At 39.5% G+C, this 20,834-nt stretch overlaps 1 protein-coding gene across 5 annotated transcripts in view; it reads right to left on the reverse strand.

Moving 5' to 3' along the window:
- The window catches only part of PTPRZ1 (protein tyrosine phosphatase receptor type Z1), a 176,652-nt gene that overhangs the window by 77,432 nt on the left and 78,386 nt on the right, over positions 1-20,834 (reverse strand). For all 5 annotated transcript variants that reach the window (XM_082692236.1, XM_082692237.1, XM_082692234.1 and 2 more), the window contains exons 3-4: positions 5,461-5,640; positions 3,147-3,298 (exon numbers count right to left, since the gene is read on the reverse strand). In XM_082692236.1, coding sequence (XP_082548362.1) covers positions 3,147-3,298; positions 5,461-5,640 — 332 coding nt within the window. The remainder of the gene's footprint in view (positions 1-3,146; positions 3,299-5,460; positions 5,641-20,834) is intronic.

Here is a 20,834-nt window from a genome sequence, read left to right on the forward strand (position 1 = left end):
TTATGAATTCCATGTATGTACAACTGTACTTACTATCACTTATCATCCTCAGTGAGGAGGGAAATGCAAAGTTAGACACATCTGGGAGAGAAATGGTCACTTTGACATTACCAGGGCATACTGGGGTAGTAATACACTAGAACAATTATCTAATGTTATAAATTCTCAAATGTTATTTTAACTATTTTGCTGGAATTCTTTCAAATACGGTTTCATTCTTTGATGGGACACACCTCTCTTGAGGGTCTGAGTTACCTTTTTTGGACATTATCATACTGCATTCGTTTTTGTTTTTTTTTTAAAAGGAATTTTTTTTTTTTTAAAGACTTTATCTACTTATTTGACAGAGAGAGATCACAAGTAGGCAGAGAGGCAGGCAGAGAGAGGAGGAAGCAGGCTCCCTGCTGAGCAGAGAGCCCGCGAGATCATGACCTGAGCCGAAGGCAGCGGCCCAACCCACTGAGCCACCCAGGCGCCCCCGTTTTTTTTTTTAAAGATTGATTTATTTATATATTTGAGAGAGCACGAGGCAGGGCAGAGGGAGAGGGAGTGAGAGCGGATGCACCCCCCAGGTACATGCTATTAATAGTGAAACTCGAAAGGAGTTTCACTTGGTGTCTTTTTAAAAAGATACCAAGAAGAATTTTAAGTTCCTTATTTTAAGTGTCCTCTTCTCCTGCCGGACTATATTCCTTGTTAATTTCTACTTCAGCCCATGTGTCTGTTGACAATGGCTCCTACTCTCGCTTATAATTCGGTGCTCCCCATGTCATGAGCTTGGAAATCAGATAATGTAGCTAGTTAGGAGAATAATTAAGGGGAGAGCAGAAAGCCTCTGTGAAGACCAATGTGTGGCTGGGGGGCTATGACTGCAGAAACAGCAGGTGTTGGGCAGCTGTGAGAATGGCAGTGGCTCCTGCCTTGGGTGATCGCAAAGCCTTTTCAGAGAAAGGACTGCTCAACTAACCCCTAAAGGATAAGCAGCATAAAAACTGAATGATGAAAAAGCAGAAGAGGTGAATGTATGTTCAAGTCAGTGGGGCCAGTAGGCCAGAAAGAAGAACTGTGGGAAGCGGGAAGCAATTGGTTGTGATTGCGGCTGAGCACGTGGGACAGAAGAGGAGACGGGGCTGCAGGGGCCCCGCCAGGAAGCCCATGAGATAGTCCCAACCCTTTGCTCTTGAGAGCAACAGAGAACACTGGATGCACTTCGGTTAACAGGAGCGGGAGGTGGCAGGCCTTTCGGGGAAGAGGGCTCAGAATGGAGGAGAATAAGACTAGAGAGAGAGGGAGACCAGCTGGGGGACATTTAACAATCTAAGTTAGCGACGAAGGTAATTTGAACTTTCTTCTGCCCTCCCACATCATTTAGGAGCAGAACTGAGAAGACCTCCTTGTAGGATGCAGGAGACCAGGAAAAAAAAAAAAGACCAAGTCAAGGATATCCCCGAGTTCTGCTGCTTGCACAATTACATGGAGAGAGTTTAAAAAAGGAGAAGCAACAAACAATCCCTCTTAAGATTCAAGTTCTTGAGAACTTGAGAGGCTTTTTAAATAAGAAAAATATCTGAGGTTTAATGCACAGATTCTGTACCATTTATTTGGCTGGTTTAGGGCTTTTCTTGTTGTTAGGGTTTTTCTTGATTTTTCCTCTTTGCTCTCAATAAGTAGTATTGTGACATAGCAAACTCCCTGAAGTGACAATGTTATATGTTTAATGGATTGACTTCTATTTCTTTGACAAACCAAATTTGATAAATGTGCTTTTCCTTAAGGATATTTAATATATTGAAAAACATAAATTTATAAACTATAAATTTGAATGTGCTTATTCACATCAAAAATTTTTAGTCCTTTAACAGATAATTCACTTGTCTTATTTTTATTATCAGTAACTATTTTGACTATAAAAGTAATACAGTTTCATTATAAATAATTTCAAAAACATGGGAATTTTAAAGGATAGGAGAAAAGGTACCTAAAATGCCATCACCCAGGGAAAAATCACTACTCATGTCTTCTCGGTTTCCCTCAATTATTTTTACAACAGTAATAATTCCCTCTCTCATTTAATCCTCATAATAACTTCATAAGGCAGGTGCTACTCTTATGTCAATTTCACAAGCGAGACACGGAAGCTTAGGTCAATTAAATATTTGTATAACGTTACGTCTATAATACCTAAATGGTGAAGTCAGTATTCAAACCTAGACCATTCAACTTAGACTCTGGACCCTCAGTCACTATTTAATTAGTTTTCACATTTCACAAAATCAGAGTATTAAATACTGTGCATACTATTTTACATCCTGCTTTTAAAAAGCAGTAATATCTTAAAAAAGAAAAACCCATTAATATATTTTGATGAATTTTTGTGTAAATAAATTATTCAAACATATGGTTTTTATAAGACCTGTAATATTCCATCACAATGGAATTTAAAATATATTTTTATTTTTCAGTAATCTCCCAACCCCGAGATCAAGAATAGCAGGGTCTACTGACTGAGCCAGCCAGGAGCCTTTCCATCATAATGTATTTATAATCATTTCCTTTTCTTTCAACTTTTTGTTATTTTTGTAAATAAATCTTGGCACATACATTTTTGAGCATGTCTTATTTTTTAGACTAAATTGTTAAAAGTGGAAATGGTGGGCATTGGGAATGAAACATTTAAAGTTCTGGATAAAAACAAGCAAATTACCAATTTAATACTCTTTCCACACATGTATGAAAGTGTTTGTTTTACTGCATACTCATTATTTATTAGAATTATATACATGTATATAACCAATTTTAAAGTTGAAAAATGTTCTCATTTATTTAGCATTTCTTTGATTCTCCAGTAAATTGATAAAATTTCCCCTTTTTTCCCCTCCTGAGCTGTGGAAGGAATTTCATTTATTTCTTCAGTCATCAGCATTTGCTGGTCAGATGTCTACAGGGTGGCCCTCTGAGTTGCCAGGAAGTGGAAAATCAAGTATGATCGTTATTGAGTTTAGTCTAATGAAAAAGGAAGATGCTAAACAAGAAACAAAATATAACTATAAATTATAAATTGGATTAGAAGTTAATCAAATTATATGCTACATAAAATCTCAATGATTTAGAAAATGAAACAGTGGCCAGTGGAACCAGGGACTTACCTCAAGTGGAAACTTCTGTCCTTCTAAACTATGTTCCGATCCTTCAGAAGACGTGTTGCATTTTCCCCAGTGGAAAGTGATCTTGCTTGCTTTGAACACCACTTCTGAAACTCCTCCACTGAGACGGTAGTCATTAGTGAGATTAATTTCCACTTAAAAGAAAAAACACAAAGTTGTATCTATGCTTCAGAAAATCAAAATTATAAATTTCAACTAAATTTTCTCCTATCAAAGATACACTAAGAACGTCATTTATTTGATAGATAAGTAACATAGTAATAATAAGTAATCATAATAATAAAATAAATACAAAAGAAGTCACCATTTGGAAGCTGAACTTGTAACTCTGCAAAATACATTCTGTGTATCTTATTGCCCCAAATATAAACTAAAACAAACTTTGATTTGACTCTAACAGCAGAAGACGCCAGTCCACCTGCCCTCTTCCATTTGGTGTCCTAAGACTGCCATTACCCCAGAGCTCTGCTTTCCTAAGGCATTTATGGTAGTGAGGGGACACAGCAAAGAGAGAAGGAACAGAATAGTGGAGGAGAAAATCATCTCTTGGGAGTGCCCCCCACTTCTCACTTTCAACCCTTCCTACTCCTTATCAGGCAGGTGTTTTCGTCCCATGTCCTGATCCCTACAAGCAAACATCATCCCAGGCTTCATCAGGTTCTGGAACTTCTGTCCCACACCGTGGCAAAGCAGGTGGGACATCCATTCTCACTGATGGGTCTTGGCCATGTGATGTTTGGCAACTCAGAATCTTAAACTCTCCTATTTGAGTTCCACAGCAGATATTTTGACTTTATTTTACAAATGATCTAAAGATTAATGTTTCTTTTGAGAGCCTTATGCTAGATTTTAATGTCTCTCCATCAGATTTAAATAGTCTTTGTTCTATCAGGCAGGAACCACTTGTTTCATTAGGGACTGAATCCAACACTGCAGCTAGCTAGCTAAAGGTCTAAACTTCCCTCAGTAATAATAACAACAACAAGCACAACAGCAACATTCATGGGTCACTTCCAATGTGCTATACTTCACACAGAGTACTTTACATGTGTTAAAAATTTGATTTTTACAGAACTTCACACAATGAAGGAAGAGATACCATTATAGTCTATGTTAATGATAAGGAAACTGAATCAGAGAGAGCTTAAATAATTTGCTAAAGTTTCCACAATTCATAGTTCCACTTTAAAGTGCCAGTAGTGAACCTAAAAAGCATGTTCTAAGGATAAATTGACCTTGACCACACTCCACTAAGAAAAATAAAGCAGAGGTTACACACTTTACATCTTTGTAACATCCTTCAAAACTGGTAATGAAAATGTCAAGATTTGGGACAACATGCTTTTATGAATTTAATTAACATCTTACAATATATAATAATTTTATTAATTATTCATTCATTGAGAAACAATGAATGTTTATTATGTATCAGGAACTGATATAGAAAAATTCTTAGCCTTATGGGACCTAAAATGAAATTACTACATTCAAATAATTGCATTACCAAAATATCAGTAACAGAGAAAGAGTTCACTAATGATAAAACCACTCAACATAACTCCTATTATAACTTAGAATATTTTTCTTATGAGTTTGTTTTTATTCTATAACTTCCTGATATACATACAATTTTATTTAAAATATGGTATCAGAGAAGGAATGCTCTTTACTTTTCAAGACTATTTTGTCCCTCTACTGTTCACTGGAATTTTTTATGGTATTATAATTTGCATGTTTAGAAAAAAAAAGACAGTCTTTTTAAAAAAAGCAGTTACAGAGTGCTTCCCAAGGACAGTATATAATTTTAAACTTTCTATATAGAAATGCTACTGATTTCTTTGTTAAAATTTAATTATAGATGATTGCCTTTTTTTGTACCCTAGTATTGAATGTAGCATGACTGCTGAGCAACCAGAGCCAATACGTTGTCCAAGAAAAGGAAATTCTGATTAACTAAGTGATTTAACCAGAGATGGAAGATATAAGCTGTATACTGCATTATCTTTACCACACCCTCTGGTGGAGGCATCATTATTGTTTTATTATTGAAGAATACGATGTGATGACTTTGGTCATTTTATTCTTATACACATTTTCAAAATGTTATCGAAACTTCCCATTTACTGTGTTTTATTTGGTTTCTTCTACCTTTAGCTTCTATGCAGTTCATAGAATATCACACAAAGAAAATGAAATGAAATAAAATGAAGGACATGAAAATGAAATGAAACTGACATAAACATACTGTAAGCCCAATGAAAATATTAAAGTCACAAACAAAATGCAAACAGTTTACCTGTTTTCCCAGTGTTATGAATGAATGTGTTTTCCAAAGACGTTTTATCCCAACCCTGAAATTTAAGTTTCTTTAGATTCACATTGACTTGGGTAAGATCTTCATCGATATTGATAGGAGACTGTTTGGGGCTACTACATGTTGGGTATTTCTTTCCCCAGTTTTTTTGATTCAGTGCTCCTAAGGAAAGGAAAGAGTAAGAAGTTAGTTTCTTAAATTACTATGCAAAAGCTACATTTTATATTATAGAGTTGCTCATATGTTCCATAAAAATAGATACAATAGTAGAAAAAAATGGAATCTCTTTGAATCAGTTCATTAAACAAATGTGCATGGGTACGGGTTCTGGGCTCTACTGGGATACACTATAAAAAGAGGACTAAAAGAGAAGCTATGTCAAGTTCAGGGTTCAACAATGGCTTTGCTTAGCCATCAGACTCTTCCAAATCAACAGAAAGCCTAACGGCTGTATCAGGTAGTTTGGATGAGCCCAGGTTCCAGATTGAAATGTGTCCAGATGGCAGGTGTTAAATTCTGACTTCCTTAGCACTCTCAATGGGAGTAGTTTCCTTCAGACCTTCTGTCACCCCTGCCTTTCAATGATCTGGTTTAACTGTCATCTGCTCAGGGACTGATTTATAAAAACATAATTACCATGCTCTCCTTGAAATATCTCCTCCTCCTCTCTCTCACTCTTTTTTTTTTTTTTTTTTTTTGGTCATGAAGTCTACCAGGTTTTATGAAACAGAAAACAAGGTTTCTATAAAGATTTTGCCTATGCTGGGCGCCTGGGTGGCTCAGTGGGTTAAGCCACTGCCTTCGGCTCGGGTCATGATCTCAGGGTCCTGGGATCGAGTCCCGCATCGGGCTTTCTGCTCAGCAGGGGGCCTGCTTCCCTCTCTCTCTCTCTGCCTGCCTCTCTGCCTACTTGTGATCTCTCTCTGTCAAATAAATAAATAAAATCTTTAAAAAAAAAAAAAAGATTTTGCCTATGCTGAAGTAAATTTCCACCTGTTCCACAGAATGCACCGTCCTTTAAAGCAAAGCTGCCCTGTGCTGCCTTTATTTCATGCTACCTGAAATAAAGGTTATGAAATGAAGGTTATCTCTTGTAACCTTGTCATTGGATATGACCTTAGCTAGAGCCCAAGCAACACAAAGAACAGGTATGTTTTATTTAAAAGTCTTAAACTTTTCTCTTTCTACATGTCTCCCGCGATCCCACCCAAGAACAGGGTGGTAGCAGTTTTTGGCTTATCTCCCTTTCAAATGCTTCTCTTTTAGAAAATGGGTCTGGGTGGGGCGCCTGGTTCAGTCAGTTAAGCTTCCACCTTCTGATCTGGCTGTGATCTCAGGGTCCTGGGATCAAGCTCTTCCTCCAGGCACACTGCTCAGCAGGAAGTCTGCTTCTCCCTCTTCCTCTGCCCCTCCCCACCACTCATGCGGTCTCTTTCACTCTCTCTCTCTAATAAATAAAATCTTAAAAAACAATAAACAAAAACCAGAAAATGAGTGTGGGTAAAGCCACGATTTTACATGGTTAATGTTTAGAGAAATTAGAAGTAAGCCTATCTTCCACAAAGCCCTAGACTCTGCCATCTTGTTTTTTTGATAAAGGCTTCAGAGAAGATTTTCACTTCCATGCAAAGTCTCATAATGTGACAAAGTGAACTTTGCATAATTTAGCCCAGGAAAGAAATGTTAATTAGTCATGCCATGAAATGGCCTAGATAGCCAAGAAAAATGAGGTAATTCATCTCCTTGTGAGCATCTACGAAAATCAATAGGTGCTGAAAACTCATTTTATTTTAAAATCTAGCTCTATTCCTAGAGAGAGCTGGAATGTGGTATGCTTTAAATTTGCCCAGGGGTGCATATTTTGGCTTCCAGGAACAGCTTTAATGATTTGAGTAATGATATGTTAATTTCACTGTAAAGAACTCTGGCACGTGGGAAAGAAAACACTGTTTGCTTCACTAATGTCAGTGCAAGAGAAGCGGAGAAACCACACATGCACCAACAAGACCCTTTGTATTGCTTACATTTTTTTAATGCGCTGCAAGAAATTTTCAAGGACCCTTAGGAAGAGTCTCATGGTTGTGGTGCCACAAACACTGTAAAGTGTCTAGTAACACTGCATATGATTAATAAGCCTGCTATTTCCCACATCATTTAGTGTTCATCTCTGTGTGTGTTCGAATCTGGCATATCCCCCACTAAACACCTGGATTTCTGCCCTGAAGTAAACTCCTCCTACGATCTCGGTCATCCTCTGAACATGAAAGTCATCCCCGTGCCTCTGGTTCCTTCCCACCAAGCCCTTTTGGGTTGACTCTCAAATTATATCCTTATCAGCCAGCTTCTCATCCCGACTGTCTCCAGCCTCGTCCAAGCCACAGTCCCCGTGAGCCTGTCTCTGTCTTGCTATCTCACAAGCATAATCATCATCACCTAGGAGATTGTTAGGGAGCGTCAGGCCTCCATCCTAACGTTGCTAAGTCAGAATCTAATTTTAACCGGATCCCCAGAAGATTCATATACACATTAAATTTTGAGAAGCAATGGCTTAGACATCTCCAGTGCCTTCTAATAGGTCTCCAGCTTCTTCTCTGGTCTCCCATCTCCAAATCCGTTCTCCACCTACATGGTAGGCAAAATTCTGAGATGCCCCTGGCCAACTCCCACACTCGGTTGTACAGGTCCTGTCTAATCTCTTCTACTCAAAGGTGGGCAGGCTATGAATATAATGGGATAGTCATTCCTTTAATTGGGTTACGTTATATGACAAAGGTGATGGGAGTCCCTGCTGCGGATAATGTTCTGTTACAGAAGGCTCAGTCACAGCAAATTGGAGACAGGAGAGAAAGATTCAAAGTGTGAGAGATTCTCCTGCTGGCTCTGAAGCAGTAGGCGGCGAGGCTGGAAGAGGGGTACATATAGCTAGGATCTGAGAGCGCCCCCAGGCTGACAGCCCAGAAAAACAAACATATGTCAGTTACCGAAAGACAAATGCTGTGTGAGTCCGTTTATATGAGGTAGCTAAAGTCACCAAATTCATAGAGAGAGAAAGCAGAATAGTTACCAGGAGACAGGGAGGGGAAGCTGTTGAATGGGTACAGAATTTCAGATTTGCAAGATGAAAAGGCACCCCACACAATTTGGGGTGCCTGGGTGGTTCGGTCGGTTAAGCGTCTGACTCTGGATTTCCTTTCAGGTCATGATCTCAGGGTCGTGAGATTGAACCCCGAGTGGAGCCCTGTGTCAGGCTCCATACTCAATGGGGATTCTGCTTAAGTTTCTCTCTCTCTCTCTCTCTGCCCCTCCCCCTGCTTGCACTCTCTAAATAAATAAATGAATAAATAAATAATATCTTTTAAAACAATAAAATAAAAGCCACTGAATTTGTAGGAATTTGTTATGCAGAAAACTAGTACAATTAGTATCTACAGTAAACTTTTAATATATATATCAGATCATGTGTCACTTCCTGATCTGGGTCCCTCTAATACCTTTCATTCCACTCAAAAGAAAATATAAGCTCCTTACCAGGACCAAGAGGTTCTCTAAGATACCATCATTCCTATTCTCTCCCATCTCATTTCCTAGCCCCCAGCATTAATCACTCTGTTCCAGTCACACAGGCTTCTTTTCTTTCCCTGGAGCGTGGGAAGCCATGGTTCTTGGTACTTGCTGTCACTTCTTCCAGGAACACTTCCTGGACTGCTTTGCCCAACCCCCCAATAACCCCCCACCCTCCCCACAAGGCCCACTCACTCACTCTCCCACTTCTATCAGGTCTTTGCTCAAATGCATCTCTTCAGGGAGACTCTGTCTGAACGTCCTGCATAAAAAAACACTTCCCTCCCTTGGTCATTCTCAATCCTCTCTCTTTATTTTTGTTCTCTTAAAATATTATGTTTATTTATTGGTTTTCACACCCCAGAAGCTAGAAATAAAAAAAAGCCTGGGACATAGTACATGTTCCATAAATACTGGCTCAATGCCTAAAATCAGACAAATAAAAAATGATCATTGCTTTTGTTTCCTAAGTGTAAAACCTCAAAGAGATCTAACATGAAATGTCAACAGAAATAAATAAACAATTAAAGAAACATTTCTAAATGTAAGTCATATTTGACCATTCATGACATGACAACTTTGTGGGCTGGTCCTAATAAACTTCAAGGTCTGTAAATTTAGACATTTTATATCCCAATAATGCTAAGTGACTGGATTATGTTTGAAGTGTATCAAACGATTACACTGAGTGTGGACCCAGTTTAACACACCAACTAGATCACGGTGCCAAGGACAGTACACATTCAAGAAGACTCCTGAAGGGCAGCGGGGAAGTGGAAGGGCAGGCGAGGGCAGGTTCGGACCAGGAATCCTGCAGGCTGGGACGAGGCCCCGGGAACCCCACATTCACCTCTGGGTCGCCCCCAACCTCGGCGCACGCCCACCTCCCAGCCCCTCTCCCCAATCAGCCCTCTGTCCTGCCAGCCCCTTCCGCGCTCCGCTGCCCTCTCCCCCCACAGGCGGCCTGCCTCCTTCTGAACCCCTTACCTTTCCATTCTTAGGGCTGCCTTTAAGAACAGGGTCACCCGCCTCATGGCACTGCCCCCACTGGGTCTTGACTGAGTCATCACCCCTCCCACCTGGCTTTCCTCCGACCTTTTCCTTCTCCAGCACTTCCCCTTCCTCCGCCCACTCAAAAACAAAACAAAACAAAACAAAAAAACCCAAACAAACTAAAAAGAAGAAGAAAAAAACAAAGACCTTTGAATTTTTGTGATTAAAAGACCAAAATGAAAAAAAAAAAAAAATCCAGAGTTTTTTCAGCAAAAGTCTGTAACACAGAAAAAGTTCATAAAAATAACTTGAGGTTCTTCTTGCAAAGGACTCTAGAAACAAGGTTGTTTCAAATTGTTATAAGTAGAGAGCTAAACGAGGTAAACTAATGAAGTGTTAAAATTGTGCACAAGAATGAAGCATAGATCAAAGAAACACTAAGTAGATTTTACCTATCTTTAATAATGAAATATTAGATTAATCTTATGCTTAAACATTATTTTTTAAATTTCCAAATTAATAGGTTTAATGTCACAACTGGAAACGTCAGCGGTTAAAGGCAGGTTGATGTACCTGAGGAAGCAGGTGTACAGACAGAATTCATTAGAACTAGATTGTATCCACCTGAGTGTTATTAGCAACTATTGTGAAGGGAGAAATTAGGACTCACTGTGGTTGCAACAGAAGATTATCAGGGTGATTACCCATAAAGAGGACTGCAGAGTATTAAATGTCAGCTCTAGACAATTAAAATAAATTACTCATTCACATACCCATGCATTCTTTCATCCACATATTGCCTCATCTGAATTAGTATCATTCCTATAAATTTCCTGTTGCTTTCCTCTATGGGAGCACTTCACAGACTGTATTTTGTTTGTTAATTTATCTAACTCATGTATATGGTATTGCCAAACTTTGAGTCTGGCACATAGCAGAAATAAATAAAATGCTTGTGATATAGTCCTTGTGCACCAAATGAATATATTCAATATTTACATTCTGTGCCTTCTCTATTCCAAACAGAATGGAAAGTAATTCTAAACTCTGTGGGAGATCTGCAGGAGTTCACGTTTGTTTGATGGTCTGTTTATTCTTGCATTCCAGAAGGTGGGGGCGGGGGGGGCCTGTGAAGTCTGAAGTAGACAAATGCCTAAAGGAGTAGACAGGATGGAAATAAATGTGAGATCAAAAGCACATAATGGAGGCGTTGAGGGAAACATAGAATATTGACAGGCAGAAGGAACCAAGATCAAACCAGGGTGGTAGAAAAGTTCGGGCAGTGCGCAGAAAGAAGTGAACCATCTAGCTTTGTCCAATGAGCAAGCGTGGACATCAAGCAATTCTAGAAGGAGAGGAAAGGCAGATTGATCAATTGTCCCCGGATAGGCCAATGGAAAGCACAGAGACTGAGGAAGAGTCAGGAGCTCAGAGCTGCCTTATCAGAGAGATTAGATTAAGCCAGCAGGAAGGCGGGAAAGGAAAAAACAGAGACACTTCTTAATCTGGGGCAATTTCAAACGCATCTTCTATTGTCTTCATTTGATTCTTACAGAATCCCAGGGCAATGGACTGAATGCCCCAAATTTCGTGTTAAAAATTATAACATGATCCCCAGTGTGATGGTACTCAGAGATGGGGCCTTTAGAAGCCGATCAGATCACAAGGGCAGAGCCCTTCTGAATGGGGTTAGTGCCCTTATGAAAGAGATCCCAGAGAGATCACTCACCCCACCCTGTGAGGTTACTGTGGAAAGACAGTGATCTAAGGAAGCAGCCCTCACTAGCGCCTTCATCTTGAACCTCCAACCTCCAAAACCATAAAAAGTAAACTTACGTTGTTTACAAGTTACTAGTCCCTGGTATTTGTGATAACTGCCTGAGCAGCTAAAACACCTTGTTATACTTATTTGTCTGTCTCTTAATCACACTGTAATTTCAGTACCTTTCTTAGAATCTGGCACTTAGGGATTAAATAATTGTTTCTCGAATGAATCCGTACTTCAGATAAGATCTCTGCAGTTACCTACCCTTTGGTGTTCTTGTACTACACATCTTGACCAATGAGCTCTCTAACTTGAAACACAGTTTTTTTTTTTTTTTTAAAAGATTTTATTTATTTATCAGAGAGAGACAGGGGGAGAGAGCGAGCACAGGCAGACAGAATGGCAGGCAGAGGCAGAGGGAGAAGCAGGCTCCCCACTGAGCAAGGAGCCCGATGTGGGACTCGATCCCAGGACGCTGGGATCATGACCTGAGCCGAAGGCAGCTGCTTAACCAACTGAGCCACCCAGGCGTCCCGAAACACAGTTTTAAATACATTCTGTGTAGAAAAATATTAGTCCACCAGTACCTGGTATAAAAATATCAACTGAAGAAAACCAAAGTTTAAAATAAAGAGGAATGAGTTAAAAACAACAACAACAACAAAAAGCCAATGCAGGTTTTTAATATTTGGAGAAGAAAGTAAAAAAGGGATGAAAATGAAAGGAAATTCAAAGAAAAAACCATTTTGCTTTCTTTGTGCACTATTCCTGTTGAATCCTACCTTCCAGTATCAGAAAAATGGATAAAATAATTTTAATACATATATTTATAATAATTATAGTATTGGGTAAAGTATTGAGCAGAGAGCCACTGAAAATTCCTAGAAATGATAAAAATCCCAACGTTTACTTGTTATTCTTTAAAGATTTATTTATTTGAGAGAGAGAGAGAGTAAGTGAGCAGGGGGGTTGAGGGCAGAGGGTGAGGGAGAGAGGGGAAAGAGAGAATCTTAAAAGACTGTGCTAAGCACAAAGCCTGAGCTGGGGTTTGACCTCAAGACCCTGAGATCAGATCTGAGTTGAAACCAAGAGTTGGACACTTAAATGGGACACTTTAACCCAGGTGCCCCCCAACATTTACTTTTTTTTAAGGTTACCGTAAACTGCTGATGTTTACCAAGATTTGAACAATAGGACACTTAGAACTGATTCTTTAAAGACCACAAAATTGTTAATAAAAATATATACTTCTTTTAATCTTAATGAATTACTTTTCTAGCCCAGTTTTGATGTAAGAAAATGTTTGCATGTCTTCATATTTACATATAAAAATATTAATGAGCCGATAGAAATGTAATATTGAAGTGTGGAGTGTGGTTAGGACTGTAGCATCTATTATTAATTGCCTTGAATTAACTCCACTCGAAATTCCACACACTGTAAGTTGCAGCTTTATAAATTACTAGGGGCTTCCTTCCTATATGCTAAAGAATCTAATAAAAACCAAAATATAAGTCACTGAAATAGTATAAAGCTATTGGTAGTGAATGACTTGGGTCAAATATCAGTTAAATCCAATATAAAAATGAAACAAATCAGTGTTATTATCAATGAAAATTCAGTACAGAACTTAGAACTCCAGCACAAAGGAAAGATGATTTATTTAAGGAGACACTTTTCAGATGCTGCAGTCATCTGCTTGAGAAAGGGGGCTTCCTCAAAGATAAGAAACAAGAACATACCAGTAAATGTCATCACATAAACTAAAAGCAAAGAAGGATGTCTGAGCTAACTTCCCATGGTGGAAGCAAGAATGAGGATGCATTTACATGCACACATTAGCACGGCTGTTTCTGTTCCTGGCCAAACAGAGGTTTTCTGGGGCTCCCAAGAGCAAAGCAGTTGGCGAATATAGATAATGGTTGTTATTAGAACTGGACTGAAAGCAGATCAAATGCAAACAACTTCAGAATGAGAAGCTGTTTAGTCAAGACCTCATTTTCCTTTCTCTTCTGTCCTGATGGGACCCTCACATCAGGATAGCAGAAAATCTTGGCAAGCCTGGTCCTTATATCCAGTTGAGACATGTCAGGGAAGGTAGATACCAAGTGATCTAGAAAAATGCTAGCACAAATGTTCCTTAAGCATTAAAATATTTAAGAAAATAGATCCATGAATACAGAGAACAAGCTGGTGGTTGCCAGAAGGTAAGGAGTGGGGGAGACGGACACAAAGGAGGGAAAGGGAGTAGGAGGTTCAGCCTTCTAGTAATGGAGGAAGAAGTCACGGGTGAAACATACAGCACAGGGAATATAGTCAGTGGTATTATAATAGCACTGTATGGTGACAGATGGTAGCTTGAGCATAGCATAACTTTTTCTTGGAAAAAAAAAAAGAAATTATTAACTGACGTTCAGTATAAATAGAGACAGAAAGATCAGAAACTTCCTTCAGAGTTCTTGTTTAAAATTTTAGGACTTCTTCAAGTTAGAAAAATCCAAAATTCACAAACAAAAAACCCTAAAAAACAATTCACAGTAAAAACTACTGCTCTATAATGCAATGAACAATAAACTTGGGTTTTTGTAGACCACAGGGAAAAGATAAAAATAGAAACTGGAAAGATCTAAGGACACTGACACAGCAAAATACTATTACTCTTAATATAGAAGAGTAAATACTATTACTCTTAATCTGTGGTGGGTGGAAATGAAATCGATAAGTAGAACAAGAGGATGCTGCTCATAAAAGGTCACAATTAACCACTGCTTTAAGCCGAAAATGAAATAAATCCTATAAAGAAGTAAAGAAGAATTTATTTAAGGCAAGAAATTTGTTGGGGGGGGGGAGGTTACAAACTGATGCAATAAACAACTAAAAGCAGGATGTTGTGTTGAGGATTCAGGAATATTTTAAAGGATTCTTATTTGGAAGTGAGCAAAAGAGAAGGGCAAAGGATGACAACTTCCAAAATTCTGACCAGAGCACACTTGGGTGGACAACGGTACCGATGAAGTTCTAGAACCTAGGTGAGGTTTGGTGGGCTGAGGTCTGGAGCCGAAGACCAAGAAAGAATTCTTGAGACATCTTTGGTGCAAAATGGTGGTTTATTAAAGCACGGGGACAGGACCTGTGGGTAGAAAGAGCTGCTGCCCTGGGTTGTGAGGGATGGCAGGTTACGTACCCTGCGGTTGGGGGAAGGGGAGGGAAAGGGAGGTTTCAGCGGAGCTTTTGTATGCTAAAGAGGGCCTACTAGGTGTCCTTATCAGAGGTCTGGAGGCTTGGTCAGTGTTGTCTTTTGGCAAGCCATTCACATCAATCTAGTTGGGAGATTGCTGTCTTACAGGATTGTGATCTCTGCGAGGTAACTATATGGCGGTCAGGCTGAGGAATGTTACACATATTACCGAGGGGAGCGGGTGGAGAGGGGGTGCAAGGTGCCAGCTTTTGCTTTGTCCTCAGTCAGCCTCCTGCTCCCTCATCAGCACCAGTCAATGTGGGTTGTGAGAACGGATGGAAAGAAAGACTTTGCATCTGGTTTTGGGCCTACAGACTTTGCGATGCCCACGGATGTTCATGAGGCAATAAAAAATAGGGGTCTGGGAGCCATTCAGAGGACTAGAGGTAGAGGTTGAGGAACAGCATCATTTTGAATTTTTCTAACTTGAAAAAGTCCTAAAATTTTAAACAGGAACTTTGAACTAAGTTTCTGATCTGTCTGTCTCTATGGTGGTAATTTAATGGATGTGGATAGATTTCATTTTGAGCTGACAGGTGAAGAAAAGGATCAACGATAAGACCCTGGAGAGCGCTAACACTGAAGGAGCAGAAGGGGAGGGGAGAGCAGCAAAAGATATTGAGGATGAATGGCCCGGAAAAGAATTGCGAATTTAGGAGAAAAGGACGTTGGGAAAGTCACAAAGGATCGTTTCAACAATGAGAGATTATCCCGAAGTAGAGATCATAGCACCTGAGAGCCCGAAGGATCATGATTGAAGAGTAACTACTGGATTTGGTGATTTTGTTTAAACTGCAAATCTCATATTCCTGGAACAAAACAACTTCAGTGAAATGATGGGCCTGGAATTCAGACTGCAGTGTGTACAAGAGTGAATTGGAGGTGACAAAGCAGAGTTAAGAAAATGCTTTCTAAAAGCTTCCTGTGGAGGAAAGAACAATCGTCAGGGTGCATCCGGAGATGCAGGGGTGTGTGGAATGGATTTTAACGCAGAAAGAGATTCAAGCATGCAGATGCGTGAAGGGGATACAATGATTACAAGAAAGAGTTTGAAGTTAAGGGAGGTTCGTGATCAAGGTCCACGCAAGGGGAGAAGATGGAGGAGAGGCAAAGAAACAGAAAACAATTACCAAAGAAATACGGATTTGTATCTAAGAGTTTAGAAATGCGAAAAAGAGAAGTCTGATAGTTCATAGCACAGAGCTTCCGCTGTAAAGCATGATCACATCACATGCAAGGAAAAGAAGCGTGGGAGTGGAGCCCGCTTTTTAGAGGCACCACACACCAGTGACCTTACCTGTAACCGGAATCATAATCTCTCACTCTCAGGCTGTGCAAACTGAATGAGATACTATATGTGCACGGACTGGAGGATATATGAATCTCCTTACCCCCTTTCCCTATTTTCTCAAGAAAGCTGTTAGGGAGATAGGATCATCCGCTGTGCGGGGAGAGCCAGGGAGGGGACTGGGCTGGAGGAAAATCGTGGAGAATGCAATAATGGGCAGATAAGACTGATAGAAGGCACCCACTGGCTCTGCTGATGGGGGAGGCCATGAACTTGCAGTAGCACCCCTCGAAAGTGTGTTCCTGTGTGTTTTGTTTTCCCAAGTTCAGTGGTCCTGATGGGCAAGCACAGAGACTAGGGAGCTGCAGTCCTGTAGTGGCCAACAGGAGCATGGGTGAGAAGGAATCCTCAAGGTCAGAGAACCAGAAGCTCCACCCGCCCATCTCAAGTCTGATATGGGGAAAGGTCATTTTTTAAAAGATTTTATTTATTTATTTGACAGAGAGAGAGATCACAAGTAGGCAGGGAGGCAGGCAGAGAGAGGAGGAAGCAGGCTGTCCGTGGAGCGGAGATCCTGATGCGGGGCTCGATTCCAGGACCCTGGGATCATGACCTGAGCCGAAGGCAGAGGCTTTAACCCACTGAGCTACCCAGGCGCCCCAGGAAAGGGTCATTTTTAAAATAAGCTACTTGACAGTTACAATCACAGCATCTTCTGCCATCTTTCATTTTAAGTTAGAAAGTGATAAGAGTGACAAGAAGTCCCATGCTACAGTGTTTCTACTGCGATAGGCTGGTATGGAATATTTAACTAATTAAAATCAGGAAAATCCTTGTTGAAATGTAACACTGACCAAAAACTGTGGGAACTTCTTGTTGCTCCTTCATCGCTTCACAAGCCACCACTTCTCAAAGAAAGAAAAGTCTGAGGGTTTAGGTAACTCTGTGATTAATGCTATGACCTTTATATTTGCCTGATCCTCTCCAAACCAGTCCCCCGTATAACATTCAGGATTGAGACTGAACGCAATGTAGGCTGATTAATTGCACGATTTCTGTGTAGCATTTGTTGTTAACGAACTGACCTCAATGTTGATTGAGGAGAAACTCACAGAGCGAGATTTCTCTGTTGCGATAGTCTGGCTACTACTGATGACATCACAAATGCAGAATCAAAAAAAAAAAAAAGAGCCCCAGAAATTACTCCTTGGTTTGCAATAGAAGATAAAAAACAACAACAACAACAAAAACCACAACTCTTTGTCTTTTTCCTACTTTTGCTGTGAGGACCGGGGGTTCAGAGTTGAAGTCTGAGGCATGGCTATAACCTGATATCCATCTATTTGTGATAGAGCTCCAAACCAATTTTCCTATAGTGTTGTTTCACTCTTTTGGTTAAAGAGCATACTGCCTGTAAGACCAAAGAAGCTGCCTTACTTCCTGTACAAAACCATCAGCTCCTCCTCTCTGTATGCTATCTATCACAAGATACTCTCAGAAGTCAAATCTCCCAGATGTACCATCACAAGCAAGGACTAAGAAAGAACCTGTGGGTAAATACCATAAATCCATTGTTCCCACCAGGAATTATCTCCCGTCAAAACTTCATTCCATTTAATACCGCTCTTATTTGTTCATTTGTTCACTCATTCATCGAATATTTATGGACTGTTTGATGTTAGATAGAAAATAAGTCTGGTAAAAAAAATAACTCAAGAAGAATACCATCATCAAGAACTCATGTTCCAGGAGAGCCTGGGTGGCTCAGTCGGTGAAGCATCACACACTTGGTTTTGTCTCAGGTCATGATTTCAGAGTCATGAGATGGAGCCCCGTGTCGGGCTCTGCACTCAGTCCAGAGTTGGCTTGAGATTCTCTGCTTCTCCCTCTACCTCCTTCCCCTACTCACATGCACGTGCTCTTTCTCTTTCTCAAATAAATAAATAATAAACAAACAAACAAATAAATAAAATCTAAAAAAAAAAAAAAAAAGAACTCCAAGTCCTAGTTAGGACCCAAGGCATTTCAAGTATGAATTAGAATATCTAGTAAGTACAAGAGCAGAGATATGCACAGAATATTCCAGGGACCCAAAAGAGTTGTTCTGAACGAGACAGGACCAAAGACAAAGAAGGCGTCCTGAATGACAAGATGCCTGAGATAAGTCTTAACCATGGGCTAGTATTATCAAATTAAAGGTGGGAAGAAAGTTGAGAAGAGGGAGCAGCATGAGCACAGGAAAAAGAAAGAACGGCTATTTCAGAAGAGCAGTAGGGGGTTCTACGTGCTGACAGGTAAGGCACAAGTTAGGGAAAGGAAAGAGGTTAAGGTCAAGTACATGTAAAGGCTTTGAATGCCAGGACAAGGGGGTTGAACTTTCTCTGCTGGGCTTTGGAAGGGATTTAAGTTGCAGGTGGCATGGTCTTATTCAAGTCGTCTTAAGAGTCTGCTTGCTTTTGGCAAAAATTCCCTTTCCTCAGTCTTGCTATATTGTATCATGGTCCTTCCACAGCAAGGGAAAGGACTCTACAGACAGACACTCTTAAGGATATTATTTAAGGGAAATGACAACTCAAATGTATTTCTTCACAAGCAATTTGTAATAAACAGTCCAAAGGGAGAGCAAACAGAACTTCTGAAATATAAAAGAAATAGATAATGAAAAATATCACCTAAATTAAAAGCCTGAAACAAGAAAACAAAAAGTGTGTAAGTGACAATGAAACCAAACTTCTCTTTTAAGAGCAAATTTATTGCTTGGTTCTTAAAATCTTAAAGTTGAATCATAATTTATAGTGGTTTTTTAAAAACATGGCATCAAGCAGCTTGTGAGACTGACAGAGACTATTGCTATGTTTCCAGCCTTTCTGTTTTCTCAAATCTCCACTTATTTTTTGATTAGTCTCAGTCAGGAAACTCCTGCAAAAGAACAAAAGTCCAAACACCAGCTCTTTCATTTTTTTTTTTTTTAATGTATTTCTTACCGATGATGTTTAAATAAAAAAATTTTTGAATATAAATAATTCCAGTCCATGGCAATTTGTAAATCTGATAAAACAAGCTGGCAACCAATTTACATTGCAAAGAGATTTACTGCAATAGTCGATTAAATTAGCAAGCGTCCCTGTATATGTAAAAAGGCTAAAGAAGAGAAAGGGTTTTAACCTAGAAGGTATGAGTCCCTGCCAAGGGACTATCAATCCCAAATAAAGATAAAATTGTCATGCAAAACAAGTATATTTGATTTTTAATAAATTGATTATTTAAGGTTTTATCTCTTATGCAAAATAAAAGAAAACTGCATGGATTCAAATGTATCTTAACTTGGGCCCAGCCAGTGGAAGATTCCTTAACAACCTTTCCAGTAATGACAGATTCCAGTAGATTTTCTTCTTGGATGAGCAGGTTCCTTGCCCTTGGTTGATTGCATAGTGCTGGACCAAAGGAAGGGAATCAGGCACAGAGACGGGAAACCCCTTGAGAAGGTATAGAAGGCCTATAGAGAGTTTAAGATTTCCAAAGGCAGTGGAAGATGAGGGAATGAAGAGGCAAAATGGCTTTGAGTCAGCATTACCGACATCTCTGAAAGGCTGGAAGGCTCTAGCTGACATCTGTTTTAGACATTTTTAACTATCTGATAATGAAAGACGGCCTAACTTAAGAGCAAGGTGCAAGTCAACAATGCACTCTCAGAGGAGCCAATTCCTGTTTGCTCTGGTTTAGTTCATGCAATACCACATCTTCACAAATGCTGCTACCAAATAATAAACACCAGTTCTAGAAAGTATTCAAGACAGTCACATTTAAGAAGTTCTTCAAATAAGTCACTCTTTCCCACTGCTCAAACACCAAACTTGAAGAAGTTTAGTAATACCAAAAGTACTGCATACAAAGCATTGTTTTTCTTCAGGGGTTGGTGGCAAAGAGGTTATAATCATCCCAACTCTAAGAAGCCACTGCTATTCCGTGTTTATGAAATCTAACTGGGAATTTCAAAGAAGTTGACATTAAGCCATATCTCTATAAAAATTGACAAACAGCCTTAGCATACACATTTATTTTCAACCAGTTCACTGTAATTTCATTTGGTAGAACTCTAGAACACCAAATGAAGAAAGTCTTCCAGATCTAAGACCTAATTCTATCACAACTCATCATGTCTTTTACTGAAACACTTGGATTTTATAATCTTCTAAATGAAAAATGTACTTTGTGATTTAGTCTTCTCTTCAAGGAGCACCATCTAGGACCTTGGTGGGTAATTGGAAAGTGAACGCTGGCCACAAATACATTTCTAACTCCAAGTTGACTTTCTGATCCAATGCTCTGGACCTGTAAGGGCTTGCTACTTACTGTCTGTTACTTTTTCTTAATACTCTAGATCTGAAAACAAAAATACGAATTTTCCTTCACTGAACCTAAGGTCTAGAAGACATATAGATAAATCAATGCATTGAGAATTACAGGTGAATCTAAGAAAGACATTAAATAGCATCTGTTCCCTGGAGTGT

This window comes from Mustela nivalis, assembly GCF_964662115.1.
Source record: "Mustela nivalis genome assembly, chromosome: 12".
NCBI lineage: Eukaryota > Metazoa > Chordata > Mammalia > Carnivora > Mustelidae > Mustela > Mustela nivalis.